The following is a 14,137-nucleotide window of genomic DNA, read 5'->3' as shown; positions in this document are numbered from 1 at the left end:
CGGTCTTTGCTGCAGGCGCTCTCAGCCAAGCGCACACAGGCACCACGAATATTTAACTCCTTCAGCATCACTTTGGGGCTGCGAATATTTGCTGCCGTAACACAGACTGAAGGCGAGCCCTTACTTTGCCACCGTACTACAAGGACCAGCAACCCACTAACCTCACACCTATGGGGTGGGAAGTGCAGAGGATGCGATGGGTGGAAGAGATTCAGCTCCGAGAGGGGGAAAGAGAGGGGGGAAAAAGGAGAGAGGGCGTTATGCAGGAGGGGAAAGGGCTAGCAAAGCAGTGCCTGTGGGATCTGGTAAGAGAAGGAAGCCTTCTGGGGACTTTTGGGGACACCTCGGATGGCGAGCGGTGGCTCTGAAGTGATGCAGCCGTGAAACCTTTTGCTGCCCGTGGGCACGGCTGGTGCACAGGGTAGGGCACTTTATATTACCAATTACACAAAGGATGACACCCAGAAAATAAATAAATAAATAAATAAAAGGTCAAAGAAAAGCAACGATACCCTACCAAAAAAAAATAAAAAAGCCATCAACCCCACTCCTCCTCCACCACCGACCACCCAGCCCCCCCCTTTTGCAGCAGCCGCTCTCAGCCATTGGAGGGAGGCCGGGAGAGCTCTTCGGATCCTCCCCTTCCTCTCCCTCCCCAGGCGTTTTTTTTTCCTTTTTTTTTTTTAGTTTGGGAGAGGTTTTTCCCAACTTTCCAGAAGTTTCTCCCCGGCCCCTTATATACCCTCCGCCCGCCCAGGAGGTGCACAAGGGGAGAAGAGCAAAAGCAGCAGCCCCATTCCTCAGGTAAGGGGAGGGGGGGACACCCCTTTGAGACCCCTCTTGGAACCCCCACTCCCAAAGGGATCGGATGTGCCAAGCTGAGATTGCAGGCCCTTAGTTTGGGGTGTTGCATGCTCCCCAAAATACGCGTGGGATTTTTTTTTTGGGGGGGGGAAGAGGAGGAAAGGGAGAAAATGGGGGTTGTTGCATGGAGGTGTTGTGGGTTTTTTTTGGGGGGGGGGGGTATGTGTAGGGCAACCCAAAAGCCAGCTCTGTTTTGCCAAAGGAAGGGAGTTAAAAGGTTTGCTGAGAGCGATGGCAGAGCAGCTGCAACCCCGGAGAAACTTTGAGAGGGTGGAAGAAGGGAAGAAGGGAAAAGCGCTGGGCTGGAAAAATTCGCGAGCTCCTGCGCCTGCCCAGCCTGGGAGCCTTGGGGACCCTGGACACCAGCCCAACGCAGGAGGGCGAGCTCTCAGCCTCCCCACCACAATCCCGATGAGCCCTATCCTTTTTCCTGCCTTCCCAAAGCATCACCTCCTTCTGCCAACACACGGAGATGGCTTTTACTCGAAGTCCTGCGGCTTCACCGGGGTGACAGCGTGGTCCCAGAGGGGCTACGGGTGCTGGCACCTCCAAATCCTGCCCGGAGAATGGGTCCCTGTGTGGTCTACGGGATGCCACGCTGGCACGGGGCGTCCCCTCACAGGGCTGGGATGTTCATCCCCCGCAAGGATGCTATCGCCTGCACATTCCTCGCGTGGCATCCGGACCTATTTTCACCCCGGGTTACGAATTCAGCGATAATCTCACCCTTCCTCCAAGGATGGGCAACATTTTTCTGTCTCGCTGCAGCAGGCTGAGGCACTGCTCATCACAGCCCAGCTGCCAGGACAAAGTTTTTTCGCCAGTCTCTGAAGTCACGGAGCTTTTTTAGGCTGAGGATGTAAGCAGCATGGGCCGTGGGTTGCTCGCGGGAGAACTGCTCCGTGTATCTGTTTTCTTTCAGAGGGAAAAAGGCAAGCGTTGACCTCCCTATGAAACAGTTTCAAGGTATTTTTAGAAATAAAAGGGGAAAGAAAAAAAAAGAGATAAAAGAAAACCCCTCAGCTTTTAAATGCTTGGTGCACCTAACACTATTTTTACCTTAAAGTGCACCAGGGGAAGCTCTGAGCCCTCTGCACACATATTTTGGCTCTGAGTCAGCCAGGATGGCGCTTCCCTTCAGCGGAAGGCTTGCTCCCAAAAGGGCTTTTGGCTATAAATTGCCTCCCCGTCTGGAGCTACGTAATTCCCACTCTGGCAAGAGGTCCCCGGTGGAACTGCGCACTCGCTTTGCTCGGGGCTGTGTGCGTGCGTGCTTCCTTCCATATGTAATCCCGGCGGGCCCTTCGCTTCCTCCGCTGCTTGCTTTTAACCCGTTGCAGTTCTCCTCTCTGTGGACCCCGAGCAGGGTGGGGGGACAGGACCACGGCCCCGGTATCCTTGGGGATGAGGCATCCTGCTGGAAAAGCTCGCTTGGGGTTGAAAATACATTTGCGACCTCAGCAAGGTTGCAAATATATATGCTCAGCAGAGGGGGAGCCCAAGCAACCCACTTGGAGCAAATGTTCACATTTTAGTTCCAACTTTTAATGAGCATTTAGGACCAGTCAATCTTTAACTTCATCTAAAAACCCTACAGTGGCTCAGAGGCCTCACCGGGCCTGGCTGTGCTTGCGTAGTGCTGAGATGCTTCAGCAACGCGTGTGCATTAGAGGAAGGGGGAAAGGAGGGGATTCGCCACTTCCCTTTGTCCCCCTACTTCTCTGATAGAGCTGAACAGGCAAAATTGAGTCAGCCGGAGCTGCCGGGCCACCTTTGGAGCTGCTCAGAGGGCCCCTTTGATTTGGAAGCTCCTGTGCTCCACCTAGTGCCTAAAATGCAGGGTGCTGAGCTGGGGTCCCCAGGAGGGACAATCCTGCCACACACTGACCCTGATAATCCCAGGATGGCTACCTGGCCCTTGGGCAGCAGAAACATCCCAATTTTACCTTTTCCTGACCGATGCAGAGGTTCAACTTGAAACTCTACGGGAGAAATAGCTGTCGCTCCCATCCCCTGGCCCTTCCTTAAGTCATGTACTGTACACAAACATGAAGTAATACAGCAAAATTTGCTTAAAAAGGAAGCTTTCATTCAAAAAAAATGCACAGCTCTCACAAAAAAAAAGAGCACAGCCTGGACTCTGCTGCTCAGGGGAAGGCCCAACATGGACTTGGGATCGTTGCAACCCAAGCAAAGCGTTGACGTGGGCGCTCTGGCAGTCATTGGAAATTAGGAGTGGATTTCACTGATGAGCCCTTGGGGCCTCTGAAGGCCCTAGGAATGGTTTGGGACATCCTAATGGTGAATTCTTCTTGCCCAGCAGGTCCCCAGGAGTGTTGGGTGCTGCCAAAACCATGCGGATTATCGTGGTGCTCGCCCTCTGCGGCCTGGCCATGGCCGTGCCCTCAGAGGACAGAAAGTTGAGCGACAAGGCCACGACGCTGGCCGACCGCAGCACCACGCTGGCCTTCAACCTCTACCACGCCATGGCGAAGGACAAGGACATGGAGAACATCCTGCTGTCCCCTGTGGTGGTGGCCTCTTCCCTGGGCCTCGTGTCCCTCGGGGGCAAGGCCGCCACCGCCTCCCAGGCCAAGGCGGTGCTGAGCGCCGACAAGCTGAACGACGACTACGTGCACAGCGGGCTGTCGGAGCTCCTCAACGAGGTGAGCAACAGCACGGCCCGCAATGTCACCTGGAAGATCGGCAACCGCTTGTACGGCCCGGCCTCCATCAACTTCGCCGACGACTTTGTGAAGAACAGCAAGAAGCACTACAACTACGAGCACTCCAAGATCAACTTCCGAGACAAGAGGAGCGCCCTGAAGTCCATTAACGAGTGGGCGGCCCAGACCACGGATGGGAAGCTGCCAGAGGTCACAAAAGATGTTGAGAAAACTGATGGGGCCCTCATCGTCAACGCCATGTTCTTCAAGCGTAAGTTCTGCCTTCAGTTATTGACCCAAAACCCAGCGTGAGCCCATATAAAGCAGCCTAAGTGGGAAGATAAATAAATCCTGGATCCAGGGGAGGCCTACTGTTTTTTGTAGTTAGGAACCAGGCATGAAATTACCACTTTTTTTTCCTCACATGCTGATTTTCTCTCTCCTGTAGCTCACTGGGATGAAAAGTTCCACCATAAGATGGTGGACAACCGTGGCTTCATGGTGTCCCGGTCCTACACCGTGGGTGTTCCTATGATGCATCGCACGGGTAAGCTGCAAAACTCCTGCCCCTTGCCAAGACCTAGAATTACAGAATCATAGAATAACCCGAGTTGGAAGGGACCCACAAAGATCATCGAGTCCAACCCCTAACCTGCTGGATTTTTACTCACTGCTGCTCAGTTTTCTACCAGCTGCTTCCAAGATCATTTTGCTCCATGGGAAGCGAGTGAGAAAAAACTAAACAGGGTGTGCTTGCTCTGTTGATTCAGTCTTTGTGAGCAGGAAGAATCCGGGTTTGCTACTGGGTGCTTGGCCATTAGGAATAAATGCTAGTTCATCACACGAATGGCATCCACGATTTTGGGCTGTTGCCAGCTCCAGTAATTCCCAAAATAGCACTGATTTTCTTCCCTTGCTTGGCAGGGCAAGTCCAGGGTGAATTGGCAAAAAGGTCGGGGGTAGCTCTGCTCTGCCTGTGCTCTCCATCTCACCCTTTCCCACCTCTTGATTCCAACTTCAAGGTCTCTACAACTACTACGATGACGAGACGGAGAAGCTGCAGGTGGTAGAGATGCCACTTGCTCACAAACTCTCCAGCATGATCTTCATCATGCCAAACCACGTGGAGCCCCTGGAGAGGGTCGAGAAACTGCTGAACAGGGAACAGCTGAAGACCTGGGCTGGCAAGATGAAGAAGAGATCTGTGGCCATCTCGCTGCCTAAAGTCGTCCTGGAAGTCAGCCATGACCTTCAGGTAAAGGACGTCCTTGAAGGAAGTGGTTAAGCCTTGCATTTTTTTGGGGTGGGAGAGAAAACAGCGGGATAATGGGGCACCCGTGCTGGGCAGCTTTATTTCCATCAACTGGCGTGACAATGGAGGGAACAGATCGCCCTGTGTCCTCTCCGGGAGGGTTGCTGACCTCTTTTCTCCTCCTAGAAACACTTGGCTGGCCTGGGCCTGACAGAAGCCATCGACAAAAGCAAGGCTGACCTGTCAAAGATCTCGGGCAAGAAAGATCTTTACCTGTCCAACGTCTTCCACGCCGCCGCTCTCGAGTGGGACACGGAAGGGAACCCCTACGATGCTGACATCTACGGCCGGGAGGAGATGAGGAACCCCAAGCTCTTCTATGCTGACCACCCCTTCGTCTTCCTGATCAAGGACAGCAAAACCAACTCCATTCTTTTCATCGGCAGGCTCGTGAGGCCCAAAGGAGACAAGATGCGTGATGAGTTGTAGTTCGGTTTTTTGTTTTTTTTCCAGAGCTTGTTTTGGTTTGTGATTTTTATTTTTTTTTTTTAGTGGGGGATTTCAAAAAAGGGGAAACACTATTTTGTATCCTTCTCGAACTATGGGTGCTATTCAGACCAGGGTGCATTGTGATGAGAAACCAGCATACACTTTACCTCACCCCCCCCAAATACTCTTCTTATTGCACAAACCCACCTCCAGAGGAACAGGGGAGCCTGGCACGCGAGGGTCACCAGGAATGGATGGGAACTGGCACCTCAGCTGAGCTGCTCAGGCTGCTGCCTCGCTCCTCCCTGCACTAAAATTAAGCCTCCTGCTACTACCAGCAGCCCTGCCGAGGCACCAGCCCTCCACCCTTCCATCTCAAATGCTTGTGCACGTTCAGCTCTGCTTTTTTTTTTTTTTGTTTCTCCCTCACTTTGGTGCTGTGAAACGCTATGCCGTGGCTGCTCTGATCCCTCTGCACTCGTTTCTTGGCTTGTGATGGGAGGCAGACGCATGCTCGCCTCTTCTTTCCTAAGTGGTACAAAACAAGGGCTAATTCTGGGGTGCAGCCCCCAGCATGCCAGCAGGTAAGAGCTGAGGTCGCACGGAGCTGTGCCCTTCTGCCCTGCCTCACCCCTGCTTCAGCAAGGCACCAGCTCCTTAGCTAGAATAAAGCCAGGCACAGCTTTGTTCTGCGCTGCAGAGAAGCCAAAGAGAAGAGGAACCTCTAAAACGAGGTCTCACTTGAGGTCCCTTCAAACGCTCCTGCGAGGAATTCCTATAAATGGCTGTGCTCCACGTTTCCAGGAATCACGGAGGGGGCCTTGGGGGCCAAGATCTGTAAATAAACATCCTGTCCCGGGCCGACAGAGGAACTTCTTCTCGCTGCTCCTGCATCAGCTCAGAGGGATGGCAAAGTTTACACTGTGAAGGTTCCCCCAGTTACAGCCAGGGCTGGAACCCGTCAGCTCCCGGGGCAGGCTGAGGTTTCTCCTGCTGGCTTCTCACAGGGATCAGGTCTCACCCCCTCTTTTTTGCGTAATTTAACTTCTGAGCTGCCTCTACCTGGCTTCCTAATTACCCTTTTCTGAAGCTCCTTTCTCCTCCGTGATACTTCAGCTCCCTGTCGGCTGACCTGGACGAGGGCACGCTGAAAAAAGCAATGTATTTATGGTTATATACGTATTTATGTCTGATAATTAGCAAGTTTCATCGCCTGCTCCAGCCTCCCCTTGGAGGCTTTTCCCATCTTCCTCTCATTCAGGGACGTTGTCAGGTTAACACTACTTAAATAAGCGATGCAACCCCACACGCATCGAAGCACGGGTCAGGTAAGCCTTGCTATGCACTGAGACAGAGCAAATCATGACAAATCACTGAAATGAGAGAAATCTGAGTGTCATAAATTGGTGGCAGTTATTTGGAAGCAGCAAGGATGGTGTGAATGCAATGCTTTTATTTTCCTTCCAATGCATTCCCTGCCAGGTTGCTTCGTCCAAGCCCGATACTGCATTTTTTTTCCAGACCATATATGAGACTGCCTCCGCTTATTTATTATGTAAAAATTAAGGAGTTAGCTCTCAAACAGCCCAAAACACAGCACCGTGCCCCCAGGTTTAACCTGACCGCGTCTCCTCCAGCTTCGCAAGGACACACGATTGCATATCAGCAGCTCTGCCCCAATTCCCATCCAAGCCAGCTGGAAAGGGAGCTCTTTGCCCCGTTTTTCTTCCTAGCTCATGCTCCCAGGTGCTTTCCAGGGGGAGGAGGGAACCCACAGGGATGTACCCAAAGGAATGGGAAGCCAAAAAACCCAGCGTGTATGCTAGACCCTAAAATGTGGTGGTGAATCAGCGCACTGAAACCCAAATGCTGTAGCACATTCTGGAGGTCGGGGTTTGGGGGGGGAGAGACGGGGAGGGCAAGGCAAGAACACACTGTGGGATATTGTGAATAATTCACGTCGTGTGGATGCAGCTGTCCAGTGGCTTTTGTCATCTCTTCTTGGATCCACACGATGACAGTTGTATAATTTTGCAATAAAACCTTTTTTCAATGAACCCGCCGGGCAACCAGGCTGAGCTGCAGGGCTCGGGGTGGGGATGAAATCTTTTTCGAAGAGCTCACGGCAGCTCCTTGCCGTGATTCAATCTGAGGCACCTGATGGGGTGTTTATGGACCAAAGTTACACAAATCCATGGGTCAATTCCCATGATTTATATCATGGGAAAGGAGGAAATCATTGGCTGGTTTGCAAAAGTGCCACGCGTCCAGCATCTTGAATGCTTCAGACAGTATCTACTGTCCTCCTGTCCTGTGACATTCAACCGAGCAGCAAATGGCTCTTAAAAAAAAATAAATAAATCTCTGTAATAGGAATAAAACCGACCTGTTAGGCACAGGGACCGCCCTTCCTGTACGTGCAGCCCCAAATTTGTGTGGCTGGGATCCAGCTGAAGGAAACAGATAAAAAAAGAGGAAAAAGTAAAGTGAGAACCTGCAGCGTTGTTGTGGGCACACAGCTAGGTGCTGGAAAAAACAGCAAGGTCAGAGCCTGCTGGGCTGTGTGTTAAACTGCTGTATTCGAGCGTGCCACAAGCAAAACTAAAAACCCATCTCAAAAAAAAAAAAACACATACTGATCACTGTTGATAGCATTCTAACATTTAACAAGCAAGAACTTTGGGTTTTTAAAGCTTTCCACTGGAAGATGTGCACAGGAACCTGAAAATCAGGCTCATTCCGTGACATCCTGAGAGGACACATCTGTTTCTGACAGACCTGACTTCCATCCCAGCCAGCTCCCTGCCAGAGCCAGGAACAGGAAGGCTGAGGCTCGCACATCCTCTGCCAGACAAGTTTCTGGCGCTGTCAGTTTGAAATTCCTGTTCAGAGGCTGCCTACGTAGCTCTTGGAGAGGAGCCCTCAGAAAACGGGAAATTGGATGCAAAAGCTACTCCCAAGGAAAAAAAAAAAAGTAAAAAAGTAGCCTTGTAACCTCGTTATCAGCTTCAGGATCTACCTACGTAACCCTACAGCTCCTCACCAAAGGCAGTTTGTAACACAGCAACAAATTAATACGCTGTCTGTTCAAGCCTCAAAGGAAGACAAGTTTTTTTTTAACCATTTAAATGTGTTTGCATCTAAATATTTAGGACAGGTTTGAAATCTACATATACACACACTTTTTTTTCCCCAAATGTGTGAATGCCTGCCCAGGTTGTTTCACCTTGTATCACCACCAAGTGACGTTACCTCTCCCTACCAGGAGCTGTAACACTCCTCTGTAGCCCTGAAAGGCCCACAGTGCAGGAAGGTCTTAGAGTGAAAAGGAAAATGGAATTATAGAGGTGAAAAAAGCATTTAGTAAAAAATAAAATACTTTAGCTGAAGCTGAAAAGATCACAATGGCTTTGGACATCACTAAAAAGCTCCCCCTTCTGGAAACCTTGGAGAAATACTGGTAGGTAATTAAAGATTTGCCACGACTCCAGGTTTTGGAGATATTTGTGATGCCCTAAACACCAGAGTGCTGCTCCATCTCTATCTAGAAACCAGCATTTCATCCCCTCTCTAGATCAGGATCGAGTAAGTTCACTCCAGAAGGTAACACAGCCTAAAAGAAACGCGAAGGAATTCCTTCCACACCAGAGATGGGAGCGGGGCTCTCTCTGAATGCACCTTGCAAAAGAAGCACCCCCACAAACGCTGTCTTTTGTGATTTTATTAAGAGATGTTTTCAGGACAGCCAAGCTTCTGCTTGCAGATGCTGCAAAACCTGTAAGAAAAAAACAAAACAAAACAAGATACTGAGTGAGATGGTAGCAGAGCATTTTCCGTTTCCATTCTCCTACCCAGAATATTTATTTAGACAGGAGTTTAAACCCCGATCATTTACTTATGGAATCTGCCTACGAATCACATTCATGGGGTCAGCTGCGTGCTGGCAGGTGGGCTAAGGGGTGTGAAAACACCTCAGGCACGGAGCCCTTCTCAGACAAATGCCTCTAGGTCACTCAAATCCCAGCCCGAGGTCCCAGACCTCATGCTGTAGAACACAGCACGAGGCAGGGCACTCGAACGTTCCCTTTCAGACTCGTCATCGTATCCTCACTGAAGGGCAAGCCCCGGTGCTTCGCAGCGTGCCACTAAACCACCTCAGTTTTGGGGACGGCCACCCCAAAACAGCCACCCCAGCTGATAATTGCCCCCAGAATAAGGTGAAGCTGTCTGAAGGAGGAGAACAGCTCCCTCCTGGTTTGCTTCTCCACGTTTTATCTACCTCCTGGTGCCACAAAACTTCTCCCACAGTACCCTCACCCCGCTAAGTCCCGCTGCTCGCAGGCTCTTACCCCTCAGGCAGTGGGAACTGGCTGAGGCATGGCCGGCTGTTCTGGCTTGCCACCTTTCTGCTCTGAAATGGGAGTGGTGGGCAAGATCTCTTCTTTGGGTTCCACGATGCTGACGTGATCTGGCAGAGGCTTTTTGGGGCCAATCTTTCCGCTTGGGTCCCAAGGCAACATAATCTTTACTTTGATTCCCAGTACACCTGCAAAAGAAGGGGAAAGACCATTCAACACGAGGTACCAAGTGCACAGTCAGCAGTGAAAGGCCCTAAGGCTATAAAATAACCTTCCTGAATCAAAAAACGTTCCCTATCAAGACATAAATGGCAGCTAATTAAGACAAAAGGGGTAGAACTTCAAAATCTAGTTACTGTAGATCTAAATCAGAGTATTTTTTTTATGAATTTTGCTAACTGCAGCTCAGGATGCGTACAACAGAACCATGCTGCATCCTCACATCATTCTAAGCCTGATGTGAAACACTTTTTCCTTGGGGTAACAGCTCAGTTTCCCAGCCAACTGACTTGTTTCTTGTTTTGTTTTGTTTTTTTTCTATCCCTTCTCAGACAAATGCCTCGAAATCATCCAATGCGTAGGACGTCCTGCCCAACGTGGCCTTGGCACAGCACCACAGAACGTGGCACCGAGCAGGCTGCGCTGATGCGAGGACGTCACCTTCTGACTCGTCATCAGATCGTCACCGAAGGGAAGGCAGAGCAGGACTTTGTGCTGCCATTCCTACATGGGATGCTCTGCAATTAATTAACCCGAAGCCAATTAAGATGCAGAAGTCACTTTTACCCAGGGAAGGACCGGGGTGAGCAGGCTCGGCTGGTTTAGCTGGGAAGACCTGAAACAGCACAGCTATGGGGGAAAAAACTGTCAGTGGGTGGTGTTGGCTTTTCTGTGGGGCTTGTAAGCACCCGTGTTCTGCCTGACTTCCCCCGGGAGCCAGAATCCAACTGCAAACAGCCTTTGAACGGTCTGGAAGCACTTCTCTATTTTTAAGGTGTTTTGCTACCAGCCTCAGAAGCCATAAGACACAAATCAGTTTCTGGAAATCACATTATCAACTGGAAACGTTCAATCCCCACTAGTAGCAAAGGCAGAAGACTCAGAGAGACCACAGCAAGTCCTGCTGTCTGCTGAAGGACTCTTCTCCATCTCCCATCAGTTACAATTCCCAGGGGCAGCACAACAGAAACACTCTGCAAGATCAGAGGGGCATGAGAGCTGAGGAGAACCTCCCACCTGCAGGCACGGAACGCCTGCAGCTGAGATCTCCTGGCTCCAAAACACTTGGAAACAAAAAAACAGCAGGGAAAGCCACTCACCCTGCCGGAGAAGGACGTGACGCACGGCTGTGTCGACGTAGTAATTCACGGGGTCCCCGCTGTGGATCATCAAACCATCCACGAATTTCATGGACTTGGCACGCTGACCTCTGAGTTTGCCCGAGACGACCACCTCGCAGCCCTTGGCGCCGCTCTCCATGATGAAGCGGAGGACACCGTAGCAGGCTCTGAAGGAAGAGAGCAAAACAAATTTTGGGTCAGTTGAGGGCACCTCAGCCAAATCTGCACTCCCCGGTGCCATTTTACACCAGCTTCAGTCCCGGGCCTCGGGAAGTTGTGAGCAAAGTGACAAGTGGACGCGCTGAGCAGCTCCGTAGCTGAAGGTGGACAATTCTTCACGGCAAGAGCCGGCCCCTGTGTCCCTTTCTCAGACAAATGCCTCAAAATCGTTCAATGAGGATGGGATGCTCCTGCTGAAGAGCCACCCACAGCACCACAGGACGTGACACCGCAGGGGCACCACTCTGCAGGAGCCACCCGCTTCTGACTCGTCATCTTATCATCACCGAAGGGATCCGAGGAGCAGGGCCCGCTGTCACCTCAACCACAGTTCAGCCAGAAGGCTTCAAGTTGTGATTTGAACCATTTATTCACAAATAAACACAAGCATTATGCACCCAACTTTTAATCTGATCTGCTGTGGGCTTCAACATTTACTTCTGAAATAGCGATTACTACAAAAAGTAACACTGTACTACACAAAAAGCTGCGCACAGCAGGAATTAAAACTCCAAACTGCCCTCTCCATGTGCAGCATCACCAGGTTAAATTTTCAAGCTGAAAATTTAAGGGGTTCTAAGGGGTTCTTTGGAAATGGTGCCTGAAGCCTGCACTGCCTCGAAGTTGCTGTACTCACCGACGCACTGCTAAGCCTCCCAGAAGCTTGTACCGCAGGGACTCTGCCTGAGCGATCGCGCACAGACCTCTCGTGGCCACCTTCTCGGCATAGAGCTGCAAAAAAAAACCAACAAAGTGGTCAGTAAACTCAGCAGTGGCTTTATTTCCAGATGTTCTTCAGTTAAAATAAAGCAGGAGCTTCCTACTGCTCAACGTCCCATCCCCATTAGAACACGTCTGCTGATACTTGAGGAAGAGACACTCAAAAATCACACAGACAATATTCATGGAGCCAGCAACTCCTGATGTGCTCCGTGAAGGTCGCTGTCATTAAGTTTAAAAATTTGATGAAGATCATCAGCAGCCTTCACTGTATAATGTGATCCAGCAGCACTGGCTGGGCAGGAATAAATGCGAGCAGCGCCCCAGACCACAAAATACCACCCCCCAGCCTCCCCCAGAATTTTTTAGAGGAAAGTACAAGCGAGGACACCAGATTTCAACCATTTAAAAGACATTAGATTACTGTCATGTCACTTGACTATCTAATTCATTACAGTTCTCACACAATCTCAGAGCTCATTCTGTAACAAAGCACTAAGTGCAGAAGCGTTATGAATTTATTAATTAGGAATGGTAACATACAAATAAAAATTACGCTGCTAGACTCGTTTCTCACCTCTGTTGGTACAGCAACATCCTCTACAAAACAACCACAGAAATGGTTTGGGTTGGAAGGGACCTTAAAGACCACCTAGTTCCAAACCCTACTATGGGTTTTTAGAGAAATGTACTTCTCAGATATTGGGAAAACAGTAAAAAACAGCCAAACTGACAGCTCTCAAAGTACCACTAAAAGCCAACCACCTCCTCTTTCAGGGCAACAGCATTTTGTGAGAAGAGGTAAAACGCACCCCAAGATAATCTCCCAACAAACTTTCAGCTGAAACCACCCGAACAGAGCACGCAGCTAAGTGAACAGCCCACTTACTACTGGTTTAACTGAGGCAGTTTTACCTCAACGCTTCCCTCAGGAAAGCCAAACCTCTTCTGCACGACAGCTGTCAGCTCCCGGATGCGGCGCCCCTTCTCACCCAGGACATTCTGGGTCCTGTAATTAAAAAAAACAACACACAGTAGAGTATAACTGAGAAAATAAACAGACAAAACAGTGAAGTATTAACTGAGGAAGTGTCCCCATGTCAGAGCCTGCAACTATCCCAGAGAGCTTCCAGAGAGCATCTAACCTAGTCCAGCCTTGACTAGCAGAGGCTGTAATGCTGCTCTATCACTGAATATCACTTCAGGATTTCTTTCCCAAGCGTCTTTCCCTAATGATATTATCGTTTAAAGGTTCAGCAGCACCTCTTACAGCCTGGCACAGCCTCCAGGACCCGACAGCAGCGTCTCGGTTACCTGGTGGCGAGTATGATGATCTCGGTCCTGGTTGGAGTGACCCGGACTTCTACTCCCGAGTAGCCATCTTCAGCCAGTTCGCGAGTCAGGAACTCGTTCAGCTCAGCTTTGAAGATGCCATCAGCGACAAACTACAAAGCAACGAGGCCAAGTCAACCTCTGGCCAAGCACTCAGCCTCAAGTCAGGGTTTTCTGTCTAAACCTAGGCCAAATTCACCCCCGAGCCGGCCCGCAGCCTGGCAGCTCCTCACCTCACGCAGAAATAAGGAGAAAAATAAAACCTTCCGCCTTGAAAACCCCAGGCCCGGCTCCCCTCCCTCCTCTCAGCACCCCGCCAGCCTCCCGCCGCCATCTTCCCCACGGGGCCTCCGCGCCTCATCCGCCTCCATCCGTCGCCATCCTCCCCCACCCGCCGCCATCCCCCGCCGCCGACGAAAGCCGAGACCTCCCTCATCGCGGCCCCGCCGATATGGAAGCGCCCCGAGGCCGCGGCGACGCGGGAGGCCGCCCTCACCTTGCGCTTCTTGGAGATCTGCACCGCCATCTTGCGCCGCGCCGCCCGGCGGAAAGGAGGGAGCGGGCCCTCCTGGGCGGGCTATATCGCCTTCCGCCGCTTCCTATTGGTCAGCTGCGGTCACGTGGGGGGCTATCCGGGGGAGAGGGATGATGGGAAATGTAGTTTTTTCTCGGAGCCGCCATGTTGGCGAGGCTTAACCCGCCCTCTTTCAAGGCGTTTTTTCGCCTTCCCAAGCGGCTGCGAGCGCCCTCAGTCGGTGTTAAGATGGCTGGAAAGGCGATGTGAAAGGGCCCGGGCGCTGACAGGATAATTCACCTCGATATGCAGTTTTCAGGGTGGTTACAGACGCCGTCCCCTCATGGCTGCCGTCCCCGTCGCCATGAGGGGAGCGGCGCTGA

General features: G+C 51.1%; 2 protein-coding genes and 3 non-coding genes across 8 annotated transcripts; 1 reads left to right on the top strand and 4 right to left on the bottom strand.

Annotated features, from left to right (window-relative positions):
* The first annotated feature begins 646 nt into the window (after positions 1–646).
* On the top strand, positions 647–7,328 carry SERPINH1 (serpin family H member 1). 4 transcript variants are annotated; one of them, XM_068691141.1, is made up of 6 exons: positions 697–804; positions 1,787–1,830; positions 3,188–3,801; positions 3,979–4,077; positions 4,553–4,785; positions 4,969–7,328. In XM_068691141.1, the coding sequence occupies exons 3-6, from the start codon at positions 3,219–3,221 to the stop codon at positions 5,269–5,271; spliced, it is 1,218 nt and encodes a 405-aa protein (XP_068547242.1). In that variant the 5' UTR covers positions 697–804; positions 1,787–1,830; positions 3,188–3,218; the 3' UTR covers positions 5,272–7,328. The 4 variants fall into 4 exon arrangements, with proteins under 4 accessions (XP_068547101.1, XP_068547160.1, XP_068547242.1 ...); XM_068691229.1 differs by having other exon boundaries at positions 3,185–3,801; XM_068691000.1 differs by lacking the exon at positions 1,787–1,830 and having other exon boundaries at positions 647–804.
* A 1,649-nt stretch (positions 7,329–8,977) lies between these two features.
* Positions 8,978–13,886, bottom strand: RPS3 (ribosomal protein S3). Its single transcript, XM_068691350.1, has 7 exons — positions 13,737–13,886; positions 13,223–13,353; positions 12,824–12,917; positions 11,826–11,920; positions 10,949–11,136; positions 9,621–9,817; positions 8,978–9,046 (listed from the first exon to the last, which is right to left on the bottom strand). Exons 1-6 carry the CDS (start codon positions 13,764–13,766, stop codon positions 9,624–9,626), a joined length of 732 nt encoding a protein of 243 aa, XP_068547451.1. The 5' UTR covers positions 13,767–13,886; the 3' UTR covers positions 8,978–9,046; positions 9,621–9,623.
* On the bottom strand, positions 9,257–9,387 carry LOC137850363 (small nucleolar RNA SNORD15). Its single transcript, XR_011092509.1, has one exon. It is a non-coding gene; the product is annotated as a small nucleolar RNA SNORD15 (small nucleolar RNA).
* LOC137850362 (small nucleolar RNA SNORD15) lies at positions 10,172–10,320 on the bottom strand. Its single transcript, XR_011092507.1, has one exon. It is a non-coding gene; the product is annotated as a small nucleolar RNA SNORD15 (small nucleolar RNA).
* LOC137850361 (small nucleolar RNA SNORD15) lies at positions 11,331–11,480 on the bottom strand. The gene has a single exon (XR_011092506.1). It is a non-coding gene; the product is annotated as a small nucleolar RNA SNORD15 (small nucleolar RNA).
* Positions 13,887–14,137: the final 251 nt, after the last annotated feature.

Source organism: Anas acuta, chromosome 1 (assembly GCF_963932015.1).
Source record: "Anas acuta chromosome 1, bAnaAcu1.1, whole genome shotgun sequence".
Lineage (NCBI taxonomy): Eukaryota > Metazoa > Chordata > Aves > Anseriformes > Anatidae > Anas > Anas acuta.
Note: the sequence above shows the minus strand (reverse complement) of the source record. Positions and strands in the feature narration are given on the sequence as shown.

Bases quoted from the DNA above. Each gene is read 5' to 3' on its own strand.
- RPS3 (XM_068691350.1), bottom strand. From the start codon at position 13,766: ATGGCGGTGCAGATCTCCAAGAAGCGCAAG. The intron at 11,137-11,825 runs GTGAGTACAGCA...CTCTTCCTTCAG, and splicing joins GGAGGCTTAGCAGTGCGTCG to AGCCTGCTACGGTGTCCTCC. The intron at 9,818-10,948 runs GTGAGTGGCTTT...CTTCTTTTGCAG, and splicing joins TCACGTCCTTCTCCGGCAGG to GTGTACTGGGAATCAAAGTA.
- SERPINH1 (XM_068691000.1), top strand. From the start codon at position 3,219: ATGCGGATTATCGTGGTGCTCGCCCTCTGCGGCCTGGCCATGGCCGTG. The intron at 3,802-3,978 runs GTAAGTTCTGCC...TCTCTCCTGTAG, and splicing joins CAACGCCATGTTCTTCAAGC to CTCACTGGGATGAAAAGTTC. The intron at 4,786-4,968 runs GTAAAGGACGTC...TTCTCCTCCTAG, and splicing joins AAGTCAGCCATGACCTTCAG to AAACACTTGGCTGGCCTGGG.